General features: G+C 50.5%; 1 protein-coding gene across 4 annotated transcripts in view; it reads right to left on the reverse strand.

Moving 5' to 3' along the window:
- Positions 1–16,119, reverse strand: part of DDX39B (DExD-box helicase 39B) — a 28,558-nt gene extending 12,439 nt beyond the window's left edge. The window contains exons 1-6 of one of the 4 annotated variants that reach the window (XM_030197340.1): positions 16,003–16,119; positions 15,264–15,267; positions 6,255–6,507; positions 5,317–5,444; positions 4,674–4,766; positions 4,130–4,313 (exon numbers count right to left, since the gene is read on the reverse strand). In XM_030197340.1, the coding sequence (XP_030053200.1) occupies positions 4,130–4,313; positions 4,674–4,766; positions 5,317–5,444; positions 6,255–6,465 (616 nt within the window). In that variant the 5' untranslated portion in view covers positions 6,466–6,507; positions 15,264–15,267; positions 16,003–16,119. Of the gene's footprint in view, positions 1–4,129; positions 4,314–4,673; positions 4,767–5,316; positions 5,445–6,254; positions 6,510–12,887; positions 12,899–15,263; positions 15,268–15,679; positions 15,744–15,999 lie in introns of those variants that run through there. The other 3 variants (XM_030197342.1, XM_030197341.1, XM_030197343.1) reach the window with 3 other exon arrangements.
- Positions 16,120–22,492: the final 6,373 nt, after the last annotated feature.

Below are 22,492 nucleotides of genomic sequence, written 5' to 3' on the forward strand. Positions count from 1 at the left end.
TACCGGGAGGAACTCCAAAAGCGCCAACCGAATGGCTCTGAGTTCCAGGAGGTTGATAGACCACTTTGCCTCTGCAGGAGACCAGAGCCCCTGCGCTGTCCTTCCCAAGCAGTGGGCTCCCCAGCCCGTCAAAGAGGCGTCCGTCGTGATGACAATCCACTCCGGGGTCACAAGAGGCATTCCTGCAGACAACTTGTCTGTCTTCAGCCACCAGCTCAGCGCCTTGCGCACTGCTGGGTCCAAGGAAAGGCGCACAGCATAATCCTCTGACACTGGAGTCCAGCGCTGCAGCAGAGAGTGTTGTAGTGGTCTCATATGAGCCCTGGCCCAGGGCACTACTTCCATCGTGGCCATCATAGAGCCCAACAGCTGCACATAGTCCCAAGCCCGAAGAGGAGAGGCTACTAGGAACTGGTCCACCTGAGCCTGAAGCTTGACAATCCGATTGTCTGGCAGGAACACTCTGCCCACTTGGGTGTCGAAACGAACTCCCAGATACTCCAGGGACTGAGTCGGGCGCAGCTGGCTTTTCTCCCAGTTGATGATCCACCCCAGGGAGCTCAAAAGAGCAATCACCCGGTCCACAGCTTTGCCACACTCTGCATAAGAGGGGGCTCGGATCAACCAGTCGTCCAGATAAGGATGGACTTGTACTCCTTCCTTTCGCAGGAAGGCCGCGATGACCACCATTACTTTGGAGAAGGTCCGCGGAGCAGTAGCCAACCCGAACGGGAGGGCTCTGAACTGGAAGTGTCGGCCCAGGACTGCAAAACGCAGAAAGTGTTGATGAGGAGGCCAGATGGGAATATGCAAATACACTTCCTTGATGTCGAAGGATGCCAGGAACTCCCCTGCCTTCACTGCCACTATAACAGAGCGGAGAGTCTCCATGCGAAAGTGCCGAACTTTCAAGGCCCGATTGACCCCTTTGAGGTCGAGGATAGGCCGTACAGAACCTCCTTTCTTTGGTACCACAAAGTAAATGGAGTAACGTCCCTTGCCAAGCTGATTTTTCTGGCACCGGAACGACCGCACCCAGGCGGATCAGATTGTCCAAAGTCTGCTGCACTGCCACAGCTTTGACCGGAGACTTGCAGGGAGAGAGAACAAACCCATCTCTTAAGGATCGGCAGAACTCTAGTCTCTGCGAAAGGAATGCTGCTTGGGGGAGAAGTTCCTCTTGAAGGAAGAGGGGGCAGAGGAGCCCGACTTGCCCGGGCGGTACCGACGGGCTTCCTGAAACCGTCCTCTGGAGGTACCGGGGCGAGCACTGGCCCGAGCCCTGACCTCTGGTAACCTCTTGCCCTTAGACGTGCCGAGATTGGTCACAATTTTGTCCAGCTCGACCCCAAAGAGCAGCTTGCCTTTAAAAGGCAACTTAGCCAGGCGGGACTTAGAGGCGTGGTCAGCAGACCAATGCTTCAGCCAAAGCCACCGCCGTGCAGAGACTGTCTGAGCCATAACTTTAGCCGAGGCTCTCAAGACATCATACAGCAAGTCTGCCAAATAAGCCAAGCCCGATCCCAGGGCCGGCCAATCAGCCCTCAAGGAAGGATCCGAGGGGGAAGCCCGCTGCACAATAGTCAGGCACGCCCTGGCCACATAGGAGCCGCAAACTGAGGCCTGCAAACTTAAAGAAGCTGCCTCGAAGGACGACCTTAAGGCCGCCTCCAATCTTCTGTCTTGGGCGTCCTTTAGGGCCGTGCCACCTTCCACCGGCAACGCCGTTTTCTTAGTCACCGCAGTGATTAAAGAATCCACGGTAGGCCAAAGAAAGGCCTCCCGTTCACTTTCAGGCAGAGGATAGAGGCGGGACATAGCCCTAGCCACTTTGAGGCTCGCTTCCGGGACATCCCATTGAGCCGAAATCAAGGTGTGCATGGCATCATGCACGTGGAAGGTTCTAGGCGGGCGCTTCGCCCCCAGCATAATGGCGGAGCCAACAGGGGCTGAGGGACAGACGTCCTCCGGAGAGGAAATCTTCAAAATGCTCATGGCCTGCACTAACAGGTTGGGCAAGTCCTCTGAGCGAAAAATCCGCGCTGCAGAGGGGTCATCCGCTCCATCCGAGCGGGAATCCGTCTCCTCCAAGGAATCCCCAAAGGACCGTTGGGAGAACCCAGATACACTGCCCTCATCTGCATCAGAGGAGACAGAGTCCTCTAAGGCCTGGAAATCCACCTGAGGGCGTTTACTTCCGGGGGCCTCAACACCTTTATCGGACAAGGGAGCCGGGGCAGCGTTTTGCATAAGGAAGGCCTGATGCAGCAACAAAATGAACTCGGGGGAGAAACCCCCCAGACTGTGCACTTCCGCAGCCTGGGCCACAGCCCTAGACGCACCCTCAACCGTCGCTCGCAAGAGCGGGGGAGAAACATGCTGCGCATCCAAAATGGCGTCCGGCGCGACGCTCCGCGAAGGAGCCGCGCGGGAAGAACGGCGCTTAACTTTGGCCGCTTTTTTGCCGTCGCCCAAATCAAGGGCGGCCATAGAATTAACGTCTCCCACCTCAAGGGCGGCCCAAGAAGAAGCCGTCCGAGCAGAGTGGCCGGCCAAGATGGCGGAGGCGAGCAGCGGGGGATGGGCGTTTATGGCGGGAAAAACCGCCGCACCAGAGGAAGAACCGGGACACTGACCGGCCTCCAAACTGACACCCAACAAGAGCGAATCAGACTTTAAGACCCCCGCATCCCCGCTAGAAGCGCACACGTGGTCCGGGGAGCGATTCTTTGCGCCCTCGCCCTCCGACGCCATAGGCCACGTGGAGACCAATCGGGGAACCCCCGGCCCGTTACAAAAAGGTAAAAATTACCTGCTTCTCGCTCCGAGCTGTAACGAACTGGTGTCCCAGTGAGTAGCTGCAATAAACGTTGAAATAAACGCCCTTAAGGACGTCCAAAATTTTTTTTTTTTTTTTTCAATGGAGCCAGCGGGAGGGGGGAGAAAAGGAGGGACCTGGCACCACCAGGTTTGCACTTGCTCAAGAAGAGCCCTCAACAAAATTAAAGTTCCAGTGACGATTAACGTGCTCGTTAGAAAATGAAGAAAAACCCCTCAGAAACCGTGGGTAAAATACCCAGGGTTTAGTGTGCGGTTATATAAACTTTTATGACACGCACCACGATTCGATCATTGGGCTAAAAAAACTTCATTCTATAGTGAGCTTGCAATTTTATAGCTTTTTTTACTATATTGTGATTATTATTTTTTAATTATTTTCTAATGCATTCTTATTCTTTCCCACGTTATATCCAATCACTAAAAAGTGGTAATAAGGCATGGAATGTTACGCTACTTAGCTTTGGAATCGGGCACTCTTAATTGTCCGTTCGCGCTGCTTTGATTTAGAATCAGGCACTCTTCATTATCCGTTAATTTTGTATTAGGTAATCGTCACTGGAACTTTAATTTTGTATTAGGTTACCTTTTTGCTCCAGTGTTACTGCTACGTTCTATTGTTTAGTCTTATAAAGAGCCCTCAACCCCAGGTACTCAACAAAACCTAAAAATTAGGCTTGGAGACCTAGCCAGAGCTGCTGCTGTGTGTGACCACCACCTGCTGAGATAGAGAACATACTGAGGAGTTTCCGGCAGCACATGACCACATATAGGGAGGCAAAAGCTTTGCTCTCTATCTCCACCTGCTGGTAGATGGACACAACCCACCAGTCTATGGATTGATCAGCATGATGATATGGAAGACTGTGCAATTTCCAGTCAAGAGCTGAAGAGCAGGCTTAAGTCAACAGAACCCTGCGGGGACGGGTGGGGTGGGGAACAGGACAGACTAAGTAACCTCGAGAACCCAGCTTGCTCTCTCTTTAGATCCTGTACCGGTGGTTCCCAAACCTGTCCCAGATGCTCTCACATCCAGACATTCAGGATATCTACCATGACTATTCATGAAGTAGATTAACATACACTGCCCCCTTTGAATGCTTATTTCTCCCAAAAATATTCATTGTGGAAATCCTGAAAATCCGACGGGTTGGGGAATCTCTGGGACAGGTTTGGGAACCACTGTCCTATACTATACAAAAACTCAAAGGTTGACAGCCTCAGGCTACAGCCTTGCTCCTGTGACCAGACTATGGCGGAAGCCCATGCGGTAAAGACGTGGACCCCTTACCGAGCTGTTCCAGCATCTTGTCACATTCGTCCAGGGTGAAGTGTTTGATGTGTTTCATGTTCAGGCACTTGCTCCTCGCCAGCGCCAGGATGCGGCCAGGGGTCCCCACCACGATATGGGGGCAGCTCTTCTTCAGCACCTCCTCGTCCTTCTTGATGGCGAGGCCTCCGAAAAATACAGAGACCTGACAAAGGAGGGAAGGAAAGTATTAGGTGCTAGTTGATGCTACATTTTATCGCTCCCTTCTCCCAGACTCTCTCTCTGCAAACATTTGCCTTTGAGGAGACCAGAACCACCAGACGAATTGCTGCCACCGCCATATTGGTAACCCATCCTCCAAATGGCATGACCCTCCTCCTATACAAACTCTGCACTGCAGAAGGATGTACACCTTCACTGCATTTAACCTGGATGACAAGCATTCCCCTCCGTCCCCCCACCCCTGCCTGAGGAATTATGCAACAGTCTACGATCACTGCTCCCTACATCCTTTTACTCAACCCCCCCCCCCCCCTTCCCAAGAGGAGCTGCCTGGTCCCCTTACCTTAACGGTGGGCATGTACTTGGAAAAGCGTTCATACTCCTTGCTGATCTGAAACGCCAGCTCCCGCGTGTGACACATAACGAGGACAGACACCTGGCAGAAGAAAAAGCGTATCCTTGCAAAATATGCACAATCCCTGTACCAATATTTAACTCAAGCCACACCATACGCTCATACGATCTCAAATATGCAAAGGTTTTTGTAGTTGTTAAAGAACTACCCACTGTGAATCTCAAATGTGCACACTAATATAAAGGTAGAATATTGCACTGATTTAATGAAAAAGTGGGAGGAAAAACCTCATACTACTATGGCTGAACACGGTTACTCAAACCGGATTGCAAAATCGGCAAAATTATATGCACACATTTCAAAAAGTAATCATAGGTTAAAAAAAACTCCCAACCACCACTCAATTCATGAGGAAAACCTTCACTGAGTAAATTTAATTAACAAGCACGATTGAAGAGTGAATCGGATATGTTATTGTTTTCACTGGGTGTAAAAAAAAAAAAAAAGTTAAAAGAACATTTTAAACTTGCTAGATCTCACCCCACTTTGACTGCTCTCTCAATCTCCACACACAAGAGTGTGGTGCCGCTAAAAATACACATTTCTTTTAGGGAAGGAGCGAGGGGCTCACCTGTCCCGTAACTGGTTCCAGCTGCTGAAGAGTGGCCAACACGAAGACAGCTGTCTTGCCCATACCCGACTTGGCCTGGCACAGCACATCCATACCCAGGATGGCCTGCGGAATGCACTCATGTTGCACTGAAAGAAAACCAAGACATATAGACGTGAAATGTTCCTGCAGAAGTCTGGCGTCACATTACTTGTGAACATGGACTGACGCCCCTTCACGACCCCCTTTTCTAAACCTCAGTTCAACTAACCCGTCTGTTCACATGACTGAGCACGGAATCCCCTCCCTCTGCAAGTTAAGAATCAACCTTCTTCCTTCTGTTCAACAAAACACTCAAAAACACTCTGCAGACTGACAGCCCATATTTCTATTATAGTCCCTCCTTCTGTCATTCCCTATCCCCAATCTTATTTTAATAGAAGTCTTTATAGACCTACTGTGGTATACCAAATGTAATAAAATCTTCACTTGTCCACCATACCAACTGATAAAAAGCTTGATGCCTGGAAACCAGAAAGAGTGGTAACAAACCCCCCCCCCCCCCCCACCAGACAGAATAGCATTGATCATTGAAGTGCCAGATCAAAGCAATTGTGTGGAGAGAACAGAAGATCCTCAAGTACCACAAAATGAAGTCCATGACCAAGAAAACGTGACGGAAAGAATAAAAAGATACAGAAATATTTCCTGGACAAGTTACCTATTACATCTTATGAACTCCAGGGACAAGCTCTTTAGCACAATGCAAGTACTATGGTGAGTGTTGGCTACAAATTTGAGAAAACAAGATCATTCTCAACATACCCTGGCTTAGGAGTGTGGTTCATTACTATAAACGGTATGTGCAAAACGAACCCATTTGGAGACACTACCCCTGAGAGAACCCCTCACGGCATGCTCCATGAGAACAAGCCACCTTAAAATAGCCCCATGTGTACCTTCAGAGGGGTGCTCAAAGCCACAATCCACAATGGCTCTGAGCAGCTCGGGCTTCAGGAGAAAGTCCCGGAAGCCGGAGCTGTGGATGGAGACGTAAGAACCCTTCACGTCCTTCTTGGCAGAGGCGTCGGCTGTATCACCTCCAGCCTGGTTCTCCACCTCGTCATCTTCATAGTCGAGCAGTTCATTGTCCACATCATTCTCTGCCATGACCTCAGGAAACGAAGAGGATATTCTCTGAAAACCAAGTATCTGAGGATGAGAAGAAGACAGAAGTTGAAATATGTAACCGCTGTTCCCTGCTCTCTACACAGAGCAACTTTGTGACTGCCTGCCACACAGTACCCCAACCTTACTACCATTGATCAGCACAAAATGCAACTGCTAGTATGTCACACACAACTAACAGTTAATCCCTCACTCTCACACAGATTGCATTTAAGAAAGTAAGATATAGTGTGGGATGTCTTCCTAGAAAACGGAAGATGTGAAAGGTGATGAGAGCATTTATTTGTTTCCAAAAAGGTCTAAAAGTGTTGTGTTGTTTTTTTTTTTTTAAAGACCCCAAAGAAAACAGAGAGACACTAAAGGGCTCACCTCCTTCCACCTGCTGGAGACTGAGAATACTGACTCTACTGTCACATGACCAGGGCTCTTACTGGCTCTCTAGAGTCAGAAGTTCTCAGTCTCCACCTGCTGGAAGGAATGCACAAATGATCAGTCCAATCCTGGACTGGTCCGGAGGGACGCTAAGGAATGGAAGATGTCAAAAATGATGAGAGCCTTTATTTATTTCCAAGACTTTCTATACCATTCTAGCTGACGAGCAGAGCGATGTACAGACTAAAAATGAAGGCGGAAAGTAACTCCATTAAATTACAGGAAAGCAACACAATCATAGAGGTAAAAAATAGTTCAATATAACATGAGAAGGTAAAATTATGTATCATACCTGATAATTTTCTTTCCCTTAATCATAGCCGATCAATCCATAAACTGGTGGGTTGTGTCCATCTACCAGCAGGTGGAGATAGAGAGCAATCTTTTGCCTCCCTATATGTGGTCATGTGCTACCGGAAATTCCTCAGTATGTCGATATCAAAGCTCCATCCGCAGGACTCAGCACTTAGAGAATTACACCCACAAAGGGACACTCTGCCCAGCTCACCACCGCCGAAGCAGGGGAGGGGAAATATTCCAGCGCACCACCGCCGGGGCGGTGGGCGGGAAACCACACCCGCCAAAGCGCGGGGGGGGGGGGGGGAACTGGCTTATCCTGCTACCGCAACAGGAGCTGGCTTACCCTAACACCGCCGAAGCGGGAGGGATACAAAGCTACCCTACAGCCACACGAAGCGGGAGGGAGCGCCGGCAGAATTTAGGTCTCAATCCAGCCCCGTAAAACGGAGGGGAGAGGAATGCAGCAGCTCACTGTAACACAAAATCGTCTCAACTCTTGAAGAATCCAATTGAAAAAACTTGAACACGAAGTCCTCCTGAACAGGAACTGAAGACTAAACTTGAACCTGAAATGCAACCAGAATATAAACAGTACAGATATCTGGGAGGGGCTATGGATTGATCAGCTATGATTAATGGAAAGAAAATTATCAGGTATGATACATAATTTTACCTTCCATATCATCATGCTGATCAATCCATAGACTGGTGGAATGTACCGAAGCAGTACTCACCCAGGGCGGGACATGGAAATCCCTGAACGCAAAACTGAAGCCCCAAACTGGGCCTCGGCCTGAGCAGCCACATCCAAGCAGTAATGTCGTGAGAAGGTATGAGCCGACGACCAAGTAGCCGCTCTGCAAATCTCTTCCAAGGATACAGACCGGGACTCCGCCAACGAGGCTGCTTGTGCTCTAGTAGAGTGTGCCTTCAGCTGAATAGGCAGAATCTTCCCTGCCGCCACATAAGCTGCCGCGATCGTCTCCTTGACCCAACGTGCCACCGTAGGCTTAGATGCCTGCAGACCCTTACGAGGGCCTGCGAACAGCACGAACAGATGATCCGACTTCCGGAAATCATTGGTCACTTCCAAGTATCTGATGATGACCCATCTAACATCCAGGTATTTGAGCGCAGGGTACTCCTCTGGGTAGTCCTCCCTACGAAAGGAGGGCAGGTAAAGCTGCTGATTCACATGGAATCGAGAAACAATCTTGAGCAGGAAGGACGGCACTGGGCGAATCGATACTCCTGCCTCAGTGAATCGCAGGAACGGTTCTCTACACGAGAGCGCCTGGAGCTCTGAAACTCTTCTGGCTGATGTGATAGCCACCAGGAAGACTGCTTTCAACGTCAAGTCCTTCAGCAATGCCCTTGGCAAGGGCTCAAAGGGCGGCTTCTGCAAGGTCCGTAGCACCAGATTGAGATTCCACGTAGGCACTATCGAGTGCAGAGGGGGGCGCAGGTGATTAACTCCTTTGAGAAAGCGTACCACATCCGGCTGTGAAGCCAGGGAAGCCCCCTTCAGACGACCCCTGAAGCAAGCTAGAGCCGCCACCTGGACTTTCAGCTAACTGAGCGACAGGCCTTTCTCCAGCCCCTCTTGCAGGAACGCCAACACTGAAGATATTGGAGCAGTGAAGGGCGATACAGAGCCTGCCTCACACCACGATGCAAAGGTACGCCAAACCCTGGCGTAAGTGGTGGAAGTAGAGCGCTTCCTCGCTCTCAGCATAGTGGCTATGACCTTGTCTGAGAAGCCCTTCTTCCTCAGCCGCTTCCACTCAAGAGCCAGGCCGTAAGACCAAAGGGGGAGGGATCCTCCATCACCACGGGACCCTGATGTAAGAGGCCCCGCTCCGCTGGCAGCCGCAGAGGGCCGTCAACCGAGAGTCTGACTAAGTCCGCATACCAGGGACGTCTGGGCCAATCCGGACCCACCAAGATCACCCGGCCCGGATGCTTTGCCACCCGGCCTAGAACCCTGCCCATCATGGGCCAGGGCGGGAACACGTAGAGAAACTCCTGTGCCGGCCACTGCTGGAGAAGAGCATCTACTCCCAGAGATCGAGGGTCCCGTCCTCTGCTGAAAAAGCGCAGCACTTGGCAATTGGCCGAGGACGCCATCAGATCCAGGCTCGGCCGGCCCCAGCGTTTCATGATGTCCAAGAACGCCCAAGCAGACAGTTGCCACTCTCCGGGATCCAAGGTATGGCGACTGAGAAAGTCCGCCTTGACATTCATGACTCCCGCAATGTGGGCCGCCGACAGCTGTTCCAGATTCGCTTCCGCCCACTGGCATAGCTTCATGGCCTCCTTGGCTAGAGGGGCGCTCCTGGTGCCTCCCTGGCGATTGACATAGGCCACAGCCGTGGCATTGTCCGACAGGACCAGTACAGGCCTCAGCACCAGTACCGGGAGAAACTCTAGAAGCGCCAACCGAATGGCTCGGAGTTCCAGAAGGTTGATGGACCGTTTCGTCTCTGCAGGAGACCAGAGCCCCTGCACTGTCCGTCCCAGGCAGTGGTCTCCCCAGCCCATCAAGCAGGCGTCCGTCGTGACAACAACCCACTCCGGGGTCGTAAGAGGCATTCCTGCAGACAGCTTGCCTGGCCTCAGCCACCAGCTCAGCGTCTTTCGCACCGCTGGATCCAAAGGAAGGCGTACGGCATAATCCTCCGAGACTGGAGTCCAACGCTGCAGAAGAGAGTGTTGTAGTGGTCTCATATGAGCCCTGGCCCAGGGCACTACCTCCATCGTGGCCGTCATGGAGCCCAACAGCTGCACATAGTCCCAAGCTCGAAGAGTAGAGGAGGCTAGGAACTGGCCCACCTGGGTCTGAAGCTTGACACTCCGGTTGTCCGGCAGAAACACTCTGCCCACTTGGGTGTCAAATCGAACTCCCAGATACTCCAGGGACTGAGTCGGGAGTAGCTGGCTTTTCTCCCAGTTGATGATCCATCCCAGGGAGCTCAGAAGAGCAATGACCCTGTCTGTAGCTCTCCCGCACTCCGCATAGGAAGGGGCTCGGATCAGCCAGTCGTCCAGATAGGGATGGACTTGCACTCCCTCCTTGCGGAGGAAGGCCGCGATGACCACCATTACTTTGGAGAAGGTCCTCGGAGCCGTAGCCAACCCGAACGGGAGGGCTCTGAACTGGAAGTGTCGGCCCAGCACTGCAAAGTGCAGAAAGCGCTGATGAGGCGGCCAGATGGGAATATGTAGGTAAGCTTCCTTGATGTCCAGGGAGGCCAGGAATTCTCCCTTTTTCACCGCAGCTATTACGGAGTAGAAGGTCTCCATCCGGAAGTGCCGAACTTTCAAGGCCTGATTGACTCTCTTGAGGTCAAGAATAGACCGAGCGGACCCTTCTTTCTTTGGTACCACAAAGTAAATGGAGTAGCGCCCCTTGCCAAGCTGATCTATTGGCACCGGGACCACTGCGCCCAGGCGGATCAGGTTGCTCAAAGTCTGCTGCACGGCAGCTGCTTTGACCTGAGACTTGCAAGGAGAGTTTACAAACCCGTCTCTTAGGGGTCGGCAGAACTCTAGCTAGTAGCCGTCTCTGATGACTTCCAGAACCCAAGCGTCTGAAGTTACCCTGGTCCACTCGCCCAGAAACGAGTACAACCTTCCTCCTATCTGCACTGGGCCATGGACCAGATCCCCGTCATTGGTTACGCGACCCTGGGGGCGCGCCAGAGGACGAACCTCCGGGACGGCGGTCCCTACGAAAGGAATGCTGCTTGGAGGAGAAGTTCCGCTTAAAGGAAGCGGAGGCCGACTTGCCCGGGCGATACCGACAAGCTTCCTGGAATCGGCCCTTAGAGGGACCAGGACGGGCAACCTCTTGCCCTTGGACGTGCCGCGCTCCGTCACGATCTTGTCCAGCTCGTCCCCAAAGAGCAACTTGCCTTTAAAAGGCAACTTGGCTAGGCGAGATTTAGAGGCATGGTCAGCAGACCAGTGCTTCAGCCAGAGCCACCGCCACGCAGAGACTGAGCCATGCCCTTGGCCGAGGCCCTCAAAACATCATACAGCAAGTCTGCCAAGTAGGCCAGACCCGACTCCATGGTCGGCCATTCCACCCTCCAGGAAGGGTCCGAGGGGGAAGCCCGCTGCAAAACAGTCAGGCACACCCTAGCCACATAGGAGCCGCAAACCGAGGCTTGCAAACTCAGAGCGGCCGCCTCAAAGGACGACTTTAAGGCAGCCTCCATTCTCCAGTCTTGGGCGTCCTTCAGGGCAGTGCCACCTTCCACCGGCAGCGCCGTTTTCTTAGTCACGGCAGTGATTAAGGAATCTACCGTGGGCCAGACAAAGGCTTCCCGCTCCCCCTCAGGAAAGGGGTACAGGCGGGACATAGCCCTGGCTACTTTCAGGCTCACCTCAGGGGCATTCCATTGCGCTGAAATTAAGGTCTGCATGGCTTCATGCACATGGAAGGTTCTAGGCGGGCGCTTCGTTCCCAGCATAATGGCGGAGCCAGTAGAGGCTGAGAGAGAGCCTTCCTCCGAAGAGGCAATCTTCAAAATGCTCATGGCTTGCACAAGCAGGTTGGGCAAATCCTCTTGAGCGAAAAAGCCGCGCTGCAGAGGGGTCGTCCACTCCATCCGAGCGGGGATCAGTCTCTTCCGTCGATTCCGCTAAGGATCTCTGGGAGACCTCAGACACGCTGCCGTCATCCACATCAGAGGAGACCGAGTCCCCCGAGGGTGGAAGATCCACCCGAGGGCGCTTAAGCATAGAGGCCTCATCACCCCGATCAGAGAGGTGGGCAGGGGCAGTGTTCTGCATAAGAAAGGCCTGATGCAGCAGCAAAATGAACTCAGGGGAGAAACCCCCCAGTCTGTGCATTTCTGCAGCCTGTGCCGCGGCCCTAAAGACGCCCTCCATCTGCGCTCCCAGTAGCAGGGGAGAGGAGTGTTGCGCGTCCAAAATGGCGTCCGGCGCGAAACTCCGAGAAGGAGCCGCGCGGGAAGAAGGGTGTTTTAATTTCGCCAACTTCTTACTGTCGCCCGATTCAAGGGCGACCAAGCTGTTAACGTCTCCCATCTCGAGGGCGGCCAAAGAAGAAGCCGACCGAGCCGCTTGGCCGGACACTACCGGGAGGGCGGCCAGCGGGGGATGGGCGCCTAAGGCGGGAAAGGCCGCCACGCCAGGGGAAAAAAAACGGTTAACTCCCCCGGTTCCGAAAGGGCGCCCAAAAAGGGCGACTCTACCTTCGATTCCCCCGCTTCCCCGCTAGGCGTGCGAACGCGTTCCGGGGAGTGTTTTTTCGTGCCCTTGCCATCCGCGGCCATAGCCACGTGGAGACCGTTCGGGGAACCCCCTGCCCGCTTGTAAAAGGTAAAAATTACCTGCTTCTTGCTCCGAGCAGCGACGACTTGTTCCAGTGAGCAACTGCAAATGGACGTCCTTTTTGAACGTTTAAATTTTTTTTTTTTTTTTTAAGAGCCAGCGGGAGGGGGGAGAAAAGGAGGGACCCGGAACCACCAGGTTTGCACTTGCTCACGAAGAGCCCTCAACCCCAGGTACTCAACAAAACCTAAACAATTAGGCTTGGAGACCTAGCCAGAGCTGCTGCCGTGTGACCACACACCTGCCGAGATAGAGAACATACTGAGGAGTTTCCGGCAGCACATGACCACATATAGGGAGGCAAAAGATTGCTCTCTATCTCCACCTGCTGGTAGATGGACACAACCCACCAGTCTATGAATTGATCGGCTTGATGATAGGGAAGGGGAAAATTAACTTCATATTGGAAACGTAGAAAAGGACAAGCAGAGGACAGTAAACGGCAAATATGAACGGAATAGCTAGTCTCCCCGAAAGCGCCAGTTTTAAGTCTGCTTTAAACTCATAGAAGAGCTATTACTTCGTAGTGCGAGGGATAAACTATTCCAAGTGTGTGAAGAAAGAAAAAAGAAAGCCCTGTGCCGTGCAGATTCTAGATAGACTAGCCTTGGTCTGGGCAGTACTAACCAATGATCATTTACTGAATGGAGAAATCTAGTGGGACAGTAGAGAATATTAAGGCGGGACAGATAGTCAGAGATACCAACATGAAGAGTTTTGAAGGTAAGCAGAGCAACTTTATAGGTGATCCGTTCAATGGGAAGCCAGTGATATTTTTTCAACAGCGGTGAAGTATGGTCTGAGCGGTTAGCCTTGCATAATAACCTAATGGGTGTGTTTTGGTAGTGTTTGCAATTTCCGAAGAGACGAGTGAGGGAGGCCAGCATAAATAATGCTTAAATACTCAAGTCATAAAGTCAACAAAGGATTAGTGAATAAAAAGTTTGAAGTATCAAGAAGCTGTCGGATAGTCCCGAGTTGACAAAAAAAAGCAGAAAACAAATTTGTAGGCAAACTTTTAAATGTTACCTATAACTTGACTGAGAATCTGTGGTCCAGTATAAAGGGACGAAAGAGGAAAATAGGAGGCGGGTTTGTAGATAATACAGTACCAAAGGTGTTTGTGTAAGGGACACCACAGGCTTCCAAAGTTAACAAAGATAATAACTAATACAACTGTTGGACAGACTGGATGGACCATTCAGGTCTTTATCTGCCGTCACTTACCATGTTACTATATTATTATGGGGAAAAGATGGGGAGAGGAGGAACAAAAGCATTAAAAACGTGTCACCTCAAGTGTTAAATACAATTAAATATTGAAGAATTGATACTGTACAATGATGCTCACAGTTTAGACTAAGTTTATGAGCCTCTGAGAAGTTTAACAGTCGGTTAACATACAAATGAACTTATTTATTCAGGATTTGTAATAAAAAGGAGGTGTGAAAGGGAGGTAAAAGCACACAGCTGGGCCAGTCCAATCAAGTCCACTGCAGGTCCCTTTGTGTGTGTGTGTGTGTGTGTGTGGGGGGGGGGGGGGGGGGGGGGTAGCCAGTAGACCTGGGGTGTCCAACCTCAGTCCCTGTGGCCCACTATCCAGTTGGGTTTTCAGGATTTCCCCAATGAATATGCACATAACAATTCCACAGTTATTCTTCACCTTTTATTAATTCAGTATTCTTTATATTAATGAATATTTCAAACATAAAAATTCAACAGCCTACATTCATACCACTCATACTTTCACATTCATACCATCCCCAACATGGAGACTGCTAACTAATACAACTCATCTACTATCTACCCCCCCCCCCCCCCCCACAAACATCGTATAAATGGTAATCCAAATCCTTTTGCCCCCATAAAGGGCCTCTTCACCAGTCAATTATGTCCACATAGTTAGCATGTGCCTGAGCAGCATAACTCCACAAATCCACTCACAACCAGATTTAAATCAATCCAAGATTCAAGTTCACAAACTGGTGTTTTTTTCACCGTGTTTGTGGTTCAGGGCTTAATGGTAGAAACACAATCCCCAATATCAAGGCAATCTTAAGGAGATCTATCTGCACTAACTGCCTTCATTGTATGCAAACAGATCTCGTGCATATTCACTGGGGAAACCTGACCAGGCTGAGGGTCCAGGTTGGAAGCCCCTGCTCTAGACCCTAAATAGGGAAACTCCAATCCATGCTGCTACTAATCAAAAGCATAACAAACTCTTCCTTATTTTCCTGTTCCATCCCACTCATGATTTTATAGACCCGTCATAGTCTCTTCTCCAAGCTAATGACCCCTACCTAACCTGTTCAAGAGCTTTCTTCTAACTTCATCAGTTTTGTCACCCTTCTGACCTTATACCTACTCAGGTAACATAACCTATAGAAATACAGAGCTGTAAGAACCACTCCCCAATTTACAATACTGGCAAAGCTTAAAGCCATCATCTTCCTTCCATATTTGGAATGAGCAGAGTGACGGTGGTAGCCATGTTAGTCCACTTTTAAAGGTAGTAAATGGAAACAAAACACAGAAAAGAACAAAAAAAACCCTTTTTAATTGGACTAACTTAATATATGTTTTCATTAGCTTTCAAAGGTAACTTCTTCAGATCAGAAATAAGCAAATGTTGATAAATCTGGCAAACAAACTACAGCTGACAATATTGCAGCACTGCCACCTACCTCCCTTTAAAAAAACAAAGACCCTAGGGCCCAGGCCAAAATATGCATCCCCAACATGCAATTTGTAAACTGTCCTGAAAATATGCTTCCCCTCCCCCCACCCAAGTAACACACAATCTGGGACTACTAACAGCCCTTTCCTAAAATATGTTACCCCCCCCCCCCCAACTATAGAAGATCAATACAACTAACATCTAATCTCACCCAACCTACAAGCAGCATTTGCACACAAGCTACAGCTACCAACATCCTTCTTGCATACTATGAGGCCTAGATCCTAAATCTGCAAGAACGTAAAAATTTCAGATTAGCTCAATCTTTACACGTATCCATCATGAGTTGCTCTCACTCACAACACCGTTCTAAGAGGCCATCGGCAGGAAATAGAGACCACTGTGGGGTCCTCAATTACCCACCTCCCGCTTTTACAGAGAAGCACGAATAGAGCGCGCGGGATGGCAGCGATGGCCAGAGGATAAAAACCACAGCTGAGACGACGGCGGCGGCGCAGTCGCCATCTTTGATCCCCTCCCCCTGCCGGTACAAAGAGGCCGCCACAACGGTAGTAACTTCACCGCCCCTTTGAGCGCCATCTCCGGGCAGCTAGCCACGAAATGGCGGGCTAATTGCGCAGAGAAAAGTCCCCAACTCCGGTATCGACCGCGCAGGGGGATAGATGGGGGAGAGCAAGGAGGATACGCGACCGATTAAGTTGCCCGACTCTTCCCTCCCCGCTTACCTCTCTCTCTCTAATCGTTATCGCACTTCAAAGTCCCCTTGTTCCGTGCTCGAGAGTCTTTGTGCAGGCTGACGGGAGGAGCCAATAAGCCGGCGACAACTTCCGGCTCCCGCAAGCAAAGGACGGACGCATCAATAGAAGGCGGGATTTGGAAGGACCCCCGATTGCTCCTCCCTCTCCTAGTTCATCAATACTGTCTAGTCCACTGCCTGTACCAATGAGTGCATGTTTGATGTTTCTTTATAATGAAAATAAGTAACTATACACATGTAAGTCAAAAGTGGTGTAGCCAGACAACCAATTTTGGGTGGACCTGAGCACAAAGTGGGTGGGCACAACATTTTCTCTCTCCCCCAGCACGTCCCCAACTCAAAATATAAATACTTTAGCTGATGAGGATTCCTCCCCAATCTCTGTCAGCTGGGGACCTCCACCAGAGATGGCCAGAACTCCTTCCCGACAAGCCCAGCAGGCAGTAGCAACGCCTGGAGCCACTGATGCCAGCACCCCATACATGCTTAGTTGTCAGTGGCTCCAGGATGCTGCCCCCATCTGCCAAGCTCCGCGGATGCAGCTCGGGCAGCCCCAGAAGAGATCCCCAGCTGGCAGGGCTTGGGGATCCCCACTAGCCACAGCAAGGGTCAGGGCTGCTGTTAACCATGCTGGTGACCAGGGCAGAAAATAAAGAAGCCCCTCCCCTCCCCTCCCCTCCACTCTCTTCATCTGCCATTACAGTCACACTGACAGACCCTCACAAATTACAGAACAAGGGATCACAAATTAGAAATAAAAATATGTAGACAAAATTGAACTGGGAACCTCAGCATGCACTGCAACACTGGAGAAAAACAAAAGCGCATTTCCTTTTCTACTTAACACAATAAAAAGACATCCACTATGCACATTTCCCAAAGCTAACATATTCCATTTAAAACATTCAAAATAAAATGATTTTTCTACCTTTGGACATTTTATTTTTCCATCATGTTGGTTCCAATTTCTCTTTCCCGCTTTCCTGTCTGTCTTCTGCTAATTCTTCAAGCGGCTGTCCATTTGTCTTTTTTCTCCTGTCATTTCATTTCCTCACTACACCTGCCTTGATGTTACTGCTTGGCAGGGGATGGATGGAGACATCTCATTGATCAGAGGACTTGGGAACTGTGTGTTGTCTGCTTCTGTCTTGCACAAGATGACATCTTACACCTTAAAATGTATCACACCTGGTGGAGATGAAAACGGTAATGGAATTCAAACATGCGTGGGATAAACATAAAGGAATCCTGTTCAGAAGGAATGGATCCTCAAGAGCTTAACCAAGATTGGATAGCAGAGCCGGTAGTGGGAGGCGGGGCTGGAGGTTGGGAGGCAGGGATAGTGCTGGGCAGACTTATATGGTCTGTGCCAGAGCCGGTGGTGGGAGGCGAGACTGGAGGTTGGGAGGCAGGGATAGTGCTGGGCAGACTTATATGGTCTGTGCCAGAGCCAGTGGTGGGAGGCGGGGCTGGTGGTTGGGAGGCGGGGATAGTGCTGGGCAGACTTATACAGTCTGTGCCAGAGCCGGTGGTTGGGAGGCGGAGATAGTGCTGGGCAGACTTATACGGTCTGTGCCCTGAAGAGCACAGGTACAAATCAAAGTAGGGTATACACAAAAAGTACCACACATGAGTTGTCTTGTTGGGCAGACTGGATGGACTGTGCAGGTCTTTTTTCTGCCATCATCTACTATGTTACTATCAGGCTCATTTTCAAAGCACTTAGCCTCCCAAAGTTCCATAGAAACCTATGAAACTTAGCCTCCCAAAGTGCTTTGAAAATATGCCTCTATGCCTCTGAAATATTGATCTTTCCATTTTAGCTCTTTCCTTTTCTGCCTCTGTACACTCAAATTTCATCCTCTTTCTAAATCTTTTCCTTCTTTTTACTTTTCAGATATCTATCACATTTCCATTTCCTTTCACCCACCAGCTCTCCCATTCCCCATCTCTCCTTCCCAGCCTATCATTCCTTTCCACAGTGGCGTTCCTAGCCTGGATGGCATCTGGGGCGGATCACCGATGCGCCCCCCCAGTGGCGTGCACCCAGGGTGGACCGCCCCCCCCCCCCACCCCCCTTGGTACGCCACTGCCTTTCCATCTTCAATTTATGCACCATTACCATATTTCTACCCCTGTAATCACTGTTCTCTCATTTATTTCCTTGCCATCTTCACTCCCTGGGCCTCTCCCCCATACTTTCCACCATTCCCAGCATCTGTTCCCTCTTTCTCCCATCCTCACCCTTGTAGCCTATCACCCTATCCCTTTTACCTCCCACCACCAGCATCTTCCTGTCCTATCTCTCTCCCCCATTGTTCAGCATTTTTCCCTTTCTCTTCCCTACCATCCATTGTCCATCTTCTCTCCCTGGATCCATCTTCCCTCTTTCTCCACTCCCCCACTTGTGCATCTCTCCTTTCCTCTCCTCTCCTCCACCTTCATGTCCAACTTTTCTCCCTCTCCCTACCTTGGGCCCCTGGTCTAACATCTCACTCTCCTCCCCATGCCACACAGCATCTCTCCATCCTTCCTTCCCCTCACCTCAATGCCATGTTCAACATTTCCCCTCTCATCTCTCCCTCCTTTCCTTCCACTTCCATGTCCAACACTTTTTTCTCTCTCTGGTCCTTTACCACTCCTATGCAGCCTTTCCCTCCCTCTCCCCATCCCATCCCACCCATATCCAACAATTCTCCCTCTCTTTCCTCTTGCAGCATCTCTCCATCCATCCCTCCCCCCACATCGAACAATTATTCCTCCACCCCACCTAGCACTACCCTCTGCTCACCACCCCTCCCAGTCCCATCCATCTTCTGCTCCTTCCCTCTGCTCACCACCCCTCCCAGTCCCATCCATCTTCTGCTCCTTCCCTTTGCTCACCACCCCTCCCAGTCCCATCCATCTTCTGCTCCTTCCCTCTGCTCACCACCCCTCAATAAAGAACGACAACGTGGATGCAGGCAGCAGCTCACAGGTTTGCTTGCTGTGTTTTGAGCGAACAGCGACGGCTGCACGGGGGAGTGGAAACAGAGATTTCCCAAATGGCTGGCTTCCTTCCTCCCTTCCTTCTCTAGTCGCAGCGGGTGAACTGGCGGGCGGCGGTAGTAAAAGCATAAAGCAGGAAATTACATCAGGAAGGCGGGACACAGAGAGGGCAGGGAAAGGAAGGACGGAGTCGAGCCTGGCTGCTTTATGCTTTTACTACTAGCGCCCTACAGTTCGCCGCTGCGACTTCCAGTAACAAGACTCTCCCCTCGCCCCCCCCCCCAATCTACGCCATCGGGGTCCAGGAGTTGCTGAGGTAAGCAGCAGCAGCGGCGCCCCCCTGCCATGCTTACCGGGTTGGACCGGCCCTGGATGACAGGGGAGGGAACAAAACCCTGCGGTGCGCCAGGGGGTGACTGGGAGGAGGGAAAGCAGCAGGAAGGGAAAAGTTGCGGTTTGGTGCACCGTTGCTGGGTGGGCCTGAGCCCAAAGTGGGTGGGCCCAGGCCCACCTGTGGCTATGCCCCTGAGTCAAATGATTGAAACTTGTCTCACACCTTAATAAAAAAAGCAAATTTAGAAGAACATGAGAATAGCCATAGGATCAGACCAATGGTATCTGGCAAAAACCCAATTAGTAGCAACATTCATAAGTATATAAGCATCGTAAGTATATAAGCATCGGCATGCTGGGACAGACCAAGGGTCCATCAAGCCCAGCACCCTGTCACTAACAGCGGCCAAAAGAACAAGCAATTCGTCCCGCCCATCCTAGAAATAGTGTATTATTCCCTCGTCCATTCAATAACATTCTATGGCCTTTTCCTCCAGGAAGCCCTCCAACTTTTTATTGAAGTCTGCTAAGATAACCGCCTTAACCACTTTTTCTGGCAGCAAATTCCAGAGTTTAACTATGTGTTGAGTGAAGAAAAGTTTCCTCCGATTCGTTTTAAATTTACCACACTGCAGCTTCATCGCATGCCCCCTTGTCCTAGTATTTTTGGAAAGTGTAAACAGACGCTCCACATCGACCCGTTCCATTCCACTCATTATCTTATAGACCTCTATCAAATCTCTAGGGTTACCATATGTCCAGATTTACCCGGACATGTCCTCTTTTTGAGGACATGTCCGGGCAACTGGGCAGGTTTTGCCAATCTGCCCGCCAGAAATCCGGACAAACGGGCAGATTGGTAGACTCCCCTCCCCCTTACTTACTACTGCTCTGGTGGTCTAGTGACCTCTTCCGCCTTCGGGGCAGGCAAGAGCCCCCTCTTTTCTGCCCGGAGCGCTGCCCTGCATGCATCCTTCCTGTTGGTGATCTCCGCGCCAATTCAAAATGGCCACCGAGAGTTGAAGTGACCTCACAAGACTTCAACTCTCGGTGGCCATTTTGAATCTGCACCAACAGGAAGGATGCATGCATGGCAGCGCTCCAGGCAGGAAAGAGGAGGCTATTTCCTGCCCTGAAGAGGTCACTAGACCACCAGGGCAGTAGTAAGGTAAGGGGAGAGGGTGATGGGGTGACAGGGGGAAGAGCGAGGGCATGAAAGGGGCAGGGCACTTGTCCTCCTTTTTGGGGGACAAAATATGGTAACCCTAGCCACCTTTTCTCCAAGCTGAAGAGCCCCAGCCTTCCATGCTACGAAACCTGGGGATAAGTAGTGCCTACCCCCATGTCTATCTCAATAGCACACTATGGACGTTTCCTCCAGGAACTTGTCCAAATCTTTTTTTTAAATCCAGAGATGCTAACCGCTCTTACCACATCCTCTGGCAACGAGGTCCAGAGTTGAACTATTGAGTTAAAAAAAATCTCAATAATGTGAATATAGAGAAAAAATGTAAATTACCTTCCCCCCCCTCCACACACACACTAATGCCAACATTGGGAGGGTGCTGGAGGTAGGGGAGAGGCATGAGGACCAATGGTGAAGGCAGCTGGTGCTGGGGTGGGATGGGGGGCTAGCAGCCAAGAGGAGAGAACAGCTGCTTCCACGAACCTGGCACTGCTTTGGGCCGTGGGGCAGTTGGGAAAGAAAGCTGACACGCAGACAGCAAGGGGACCAGTGACTAGGGTTACCATACATCCGGATTCCCCTGCTCATGTCCTCTTTTTCAGGGGATTGTCACGGGTCCAGCTGGTTTGTTTGTTTTTTCATCAGTCTGCCCATCTGGGTTTCTGGGCAGGTAGGCCTTTCTTCTCTCCCACCTGAACCTACTGTAACAGGCCCTGGTGGTCTAGTAGCCTGCTACATCTGCTTTTTTTAAATGGCTGTTCAGACTTCAAGCGGTGGCCTCACTAGGGTTACCATATGGCTCAAGAAAAAGGAGCCAGTCTGGGTTCTACTTCCATTGCTTTCAATGGAAGCAAAACCTGGACTGGATCAATGTGTTTTCAAAGCAAAGAAAAAAGTGTGCTAAAAAAAAACTTTGAGCACAAGAGTGTTTTCAGTGGACCACTGACAAGCTGGGGTTAAGCAACAACTGTAAGCAATTGGTATGCTTAATCCCCCAAACTGAGGTCCTTAGACATCGGTGTAGTCATAAACAAGTTAGAGAATATGCATTAGAAGCAAACATTTAGATACGACAGATTTTGAAGAACTGTTTGCAAAACCTTTAGCTCTGATTTCTTGACTGACTCCTTTTTCTGGAGCCATATGGTAACCCTAGGCCTCAAGACTTCTTGTGAGGCCACTACTTGAAATATTGTTAGCATTTTATTTGTTTCCACAAATATGGTAATCCTACCCGTGACACGGACCAGTGCTGTGGGGAAAGCCGCAGCACTTCCGGTTAAGTTCTCCCCCACTGGACCTGCAGTTTAGAGATGAGATTGTATCTCTACGGGTTTCTTCCTCCGCTGAAGAGACTAGAATCCCACATTCATCTCCCTGAAACTTGATCTTGGGCAGACTCATAGCCTCTAAATGTTGTAATATTGCACTACTTCTGCAGTTCTGGCCTTCAGATGATTCTGGAGTTTTCTGGCTCAGATTTATCACCCAAACCAGCACCTTTCCTTCTTCAGCACTGGCCGGTACCTTTGCTACTAACTCCTCTGGTGGCCTCCCAGAACCAGCAGCCTACACCCTTGTGCCTCACACCCCACCCTTCTGGACCCTCTAGCACACTCCTGATGCCAGCAATAGCCAGATCCCCCCCCCCCCCCCCAAGGAGATAAATGTGAATACATTTACTTTTACAATAGACAGTTTCAAAGGGGGTCAGACCAGCTGCTAGTAGCCAATTCTTTTGATTTTAATCCCCCCCCCCAACTCTTGTACAACATAGGTTTGTTACAATTAGAAAAAGAGGGAAAGCACCCCCCTCCCATAAGTACATTTTTAAATGTTGCTTTTTTCTAATGGAACTGTGGTCAACCCTATGTATGGATTTGTGGTAGAAATGCTAAGGGAGCTGCAACCCAAAGCCTGAGATTTCAGGTGATACAATCAGGGTAACATC

This window comes from Microcaecilia unicolor, chromosome 3 (genome assembly GCF_901765095.1).
Source record: "Microcaecilia unicolor chromosome 3, aMicUni1.1, whole genome shotgun sequence".
In the NCBI taxonomy this organism is placed as follows: domain Eukaryota; kingdom Metazoa; phylum Chordata; class Amphibia; order Gymnophiona; family Siphonopidae; genus Microcaecilia; species Microcaecilia unicolor.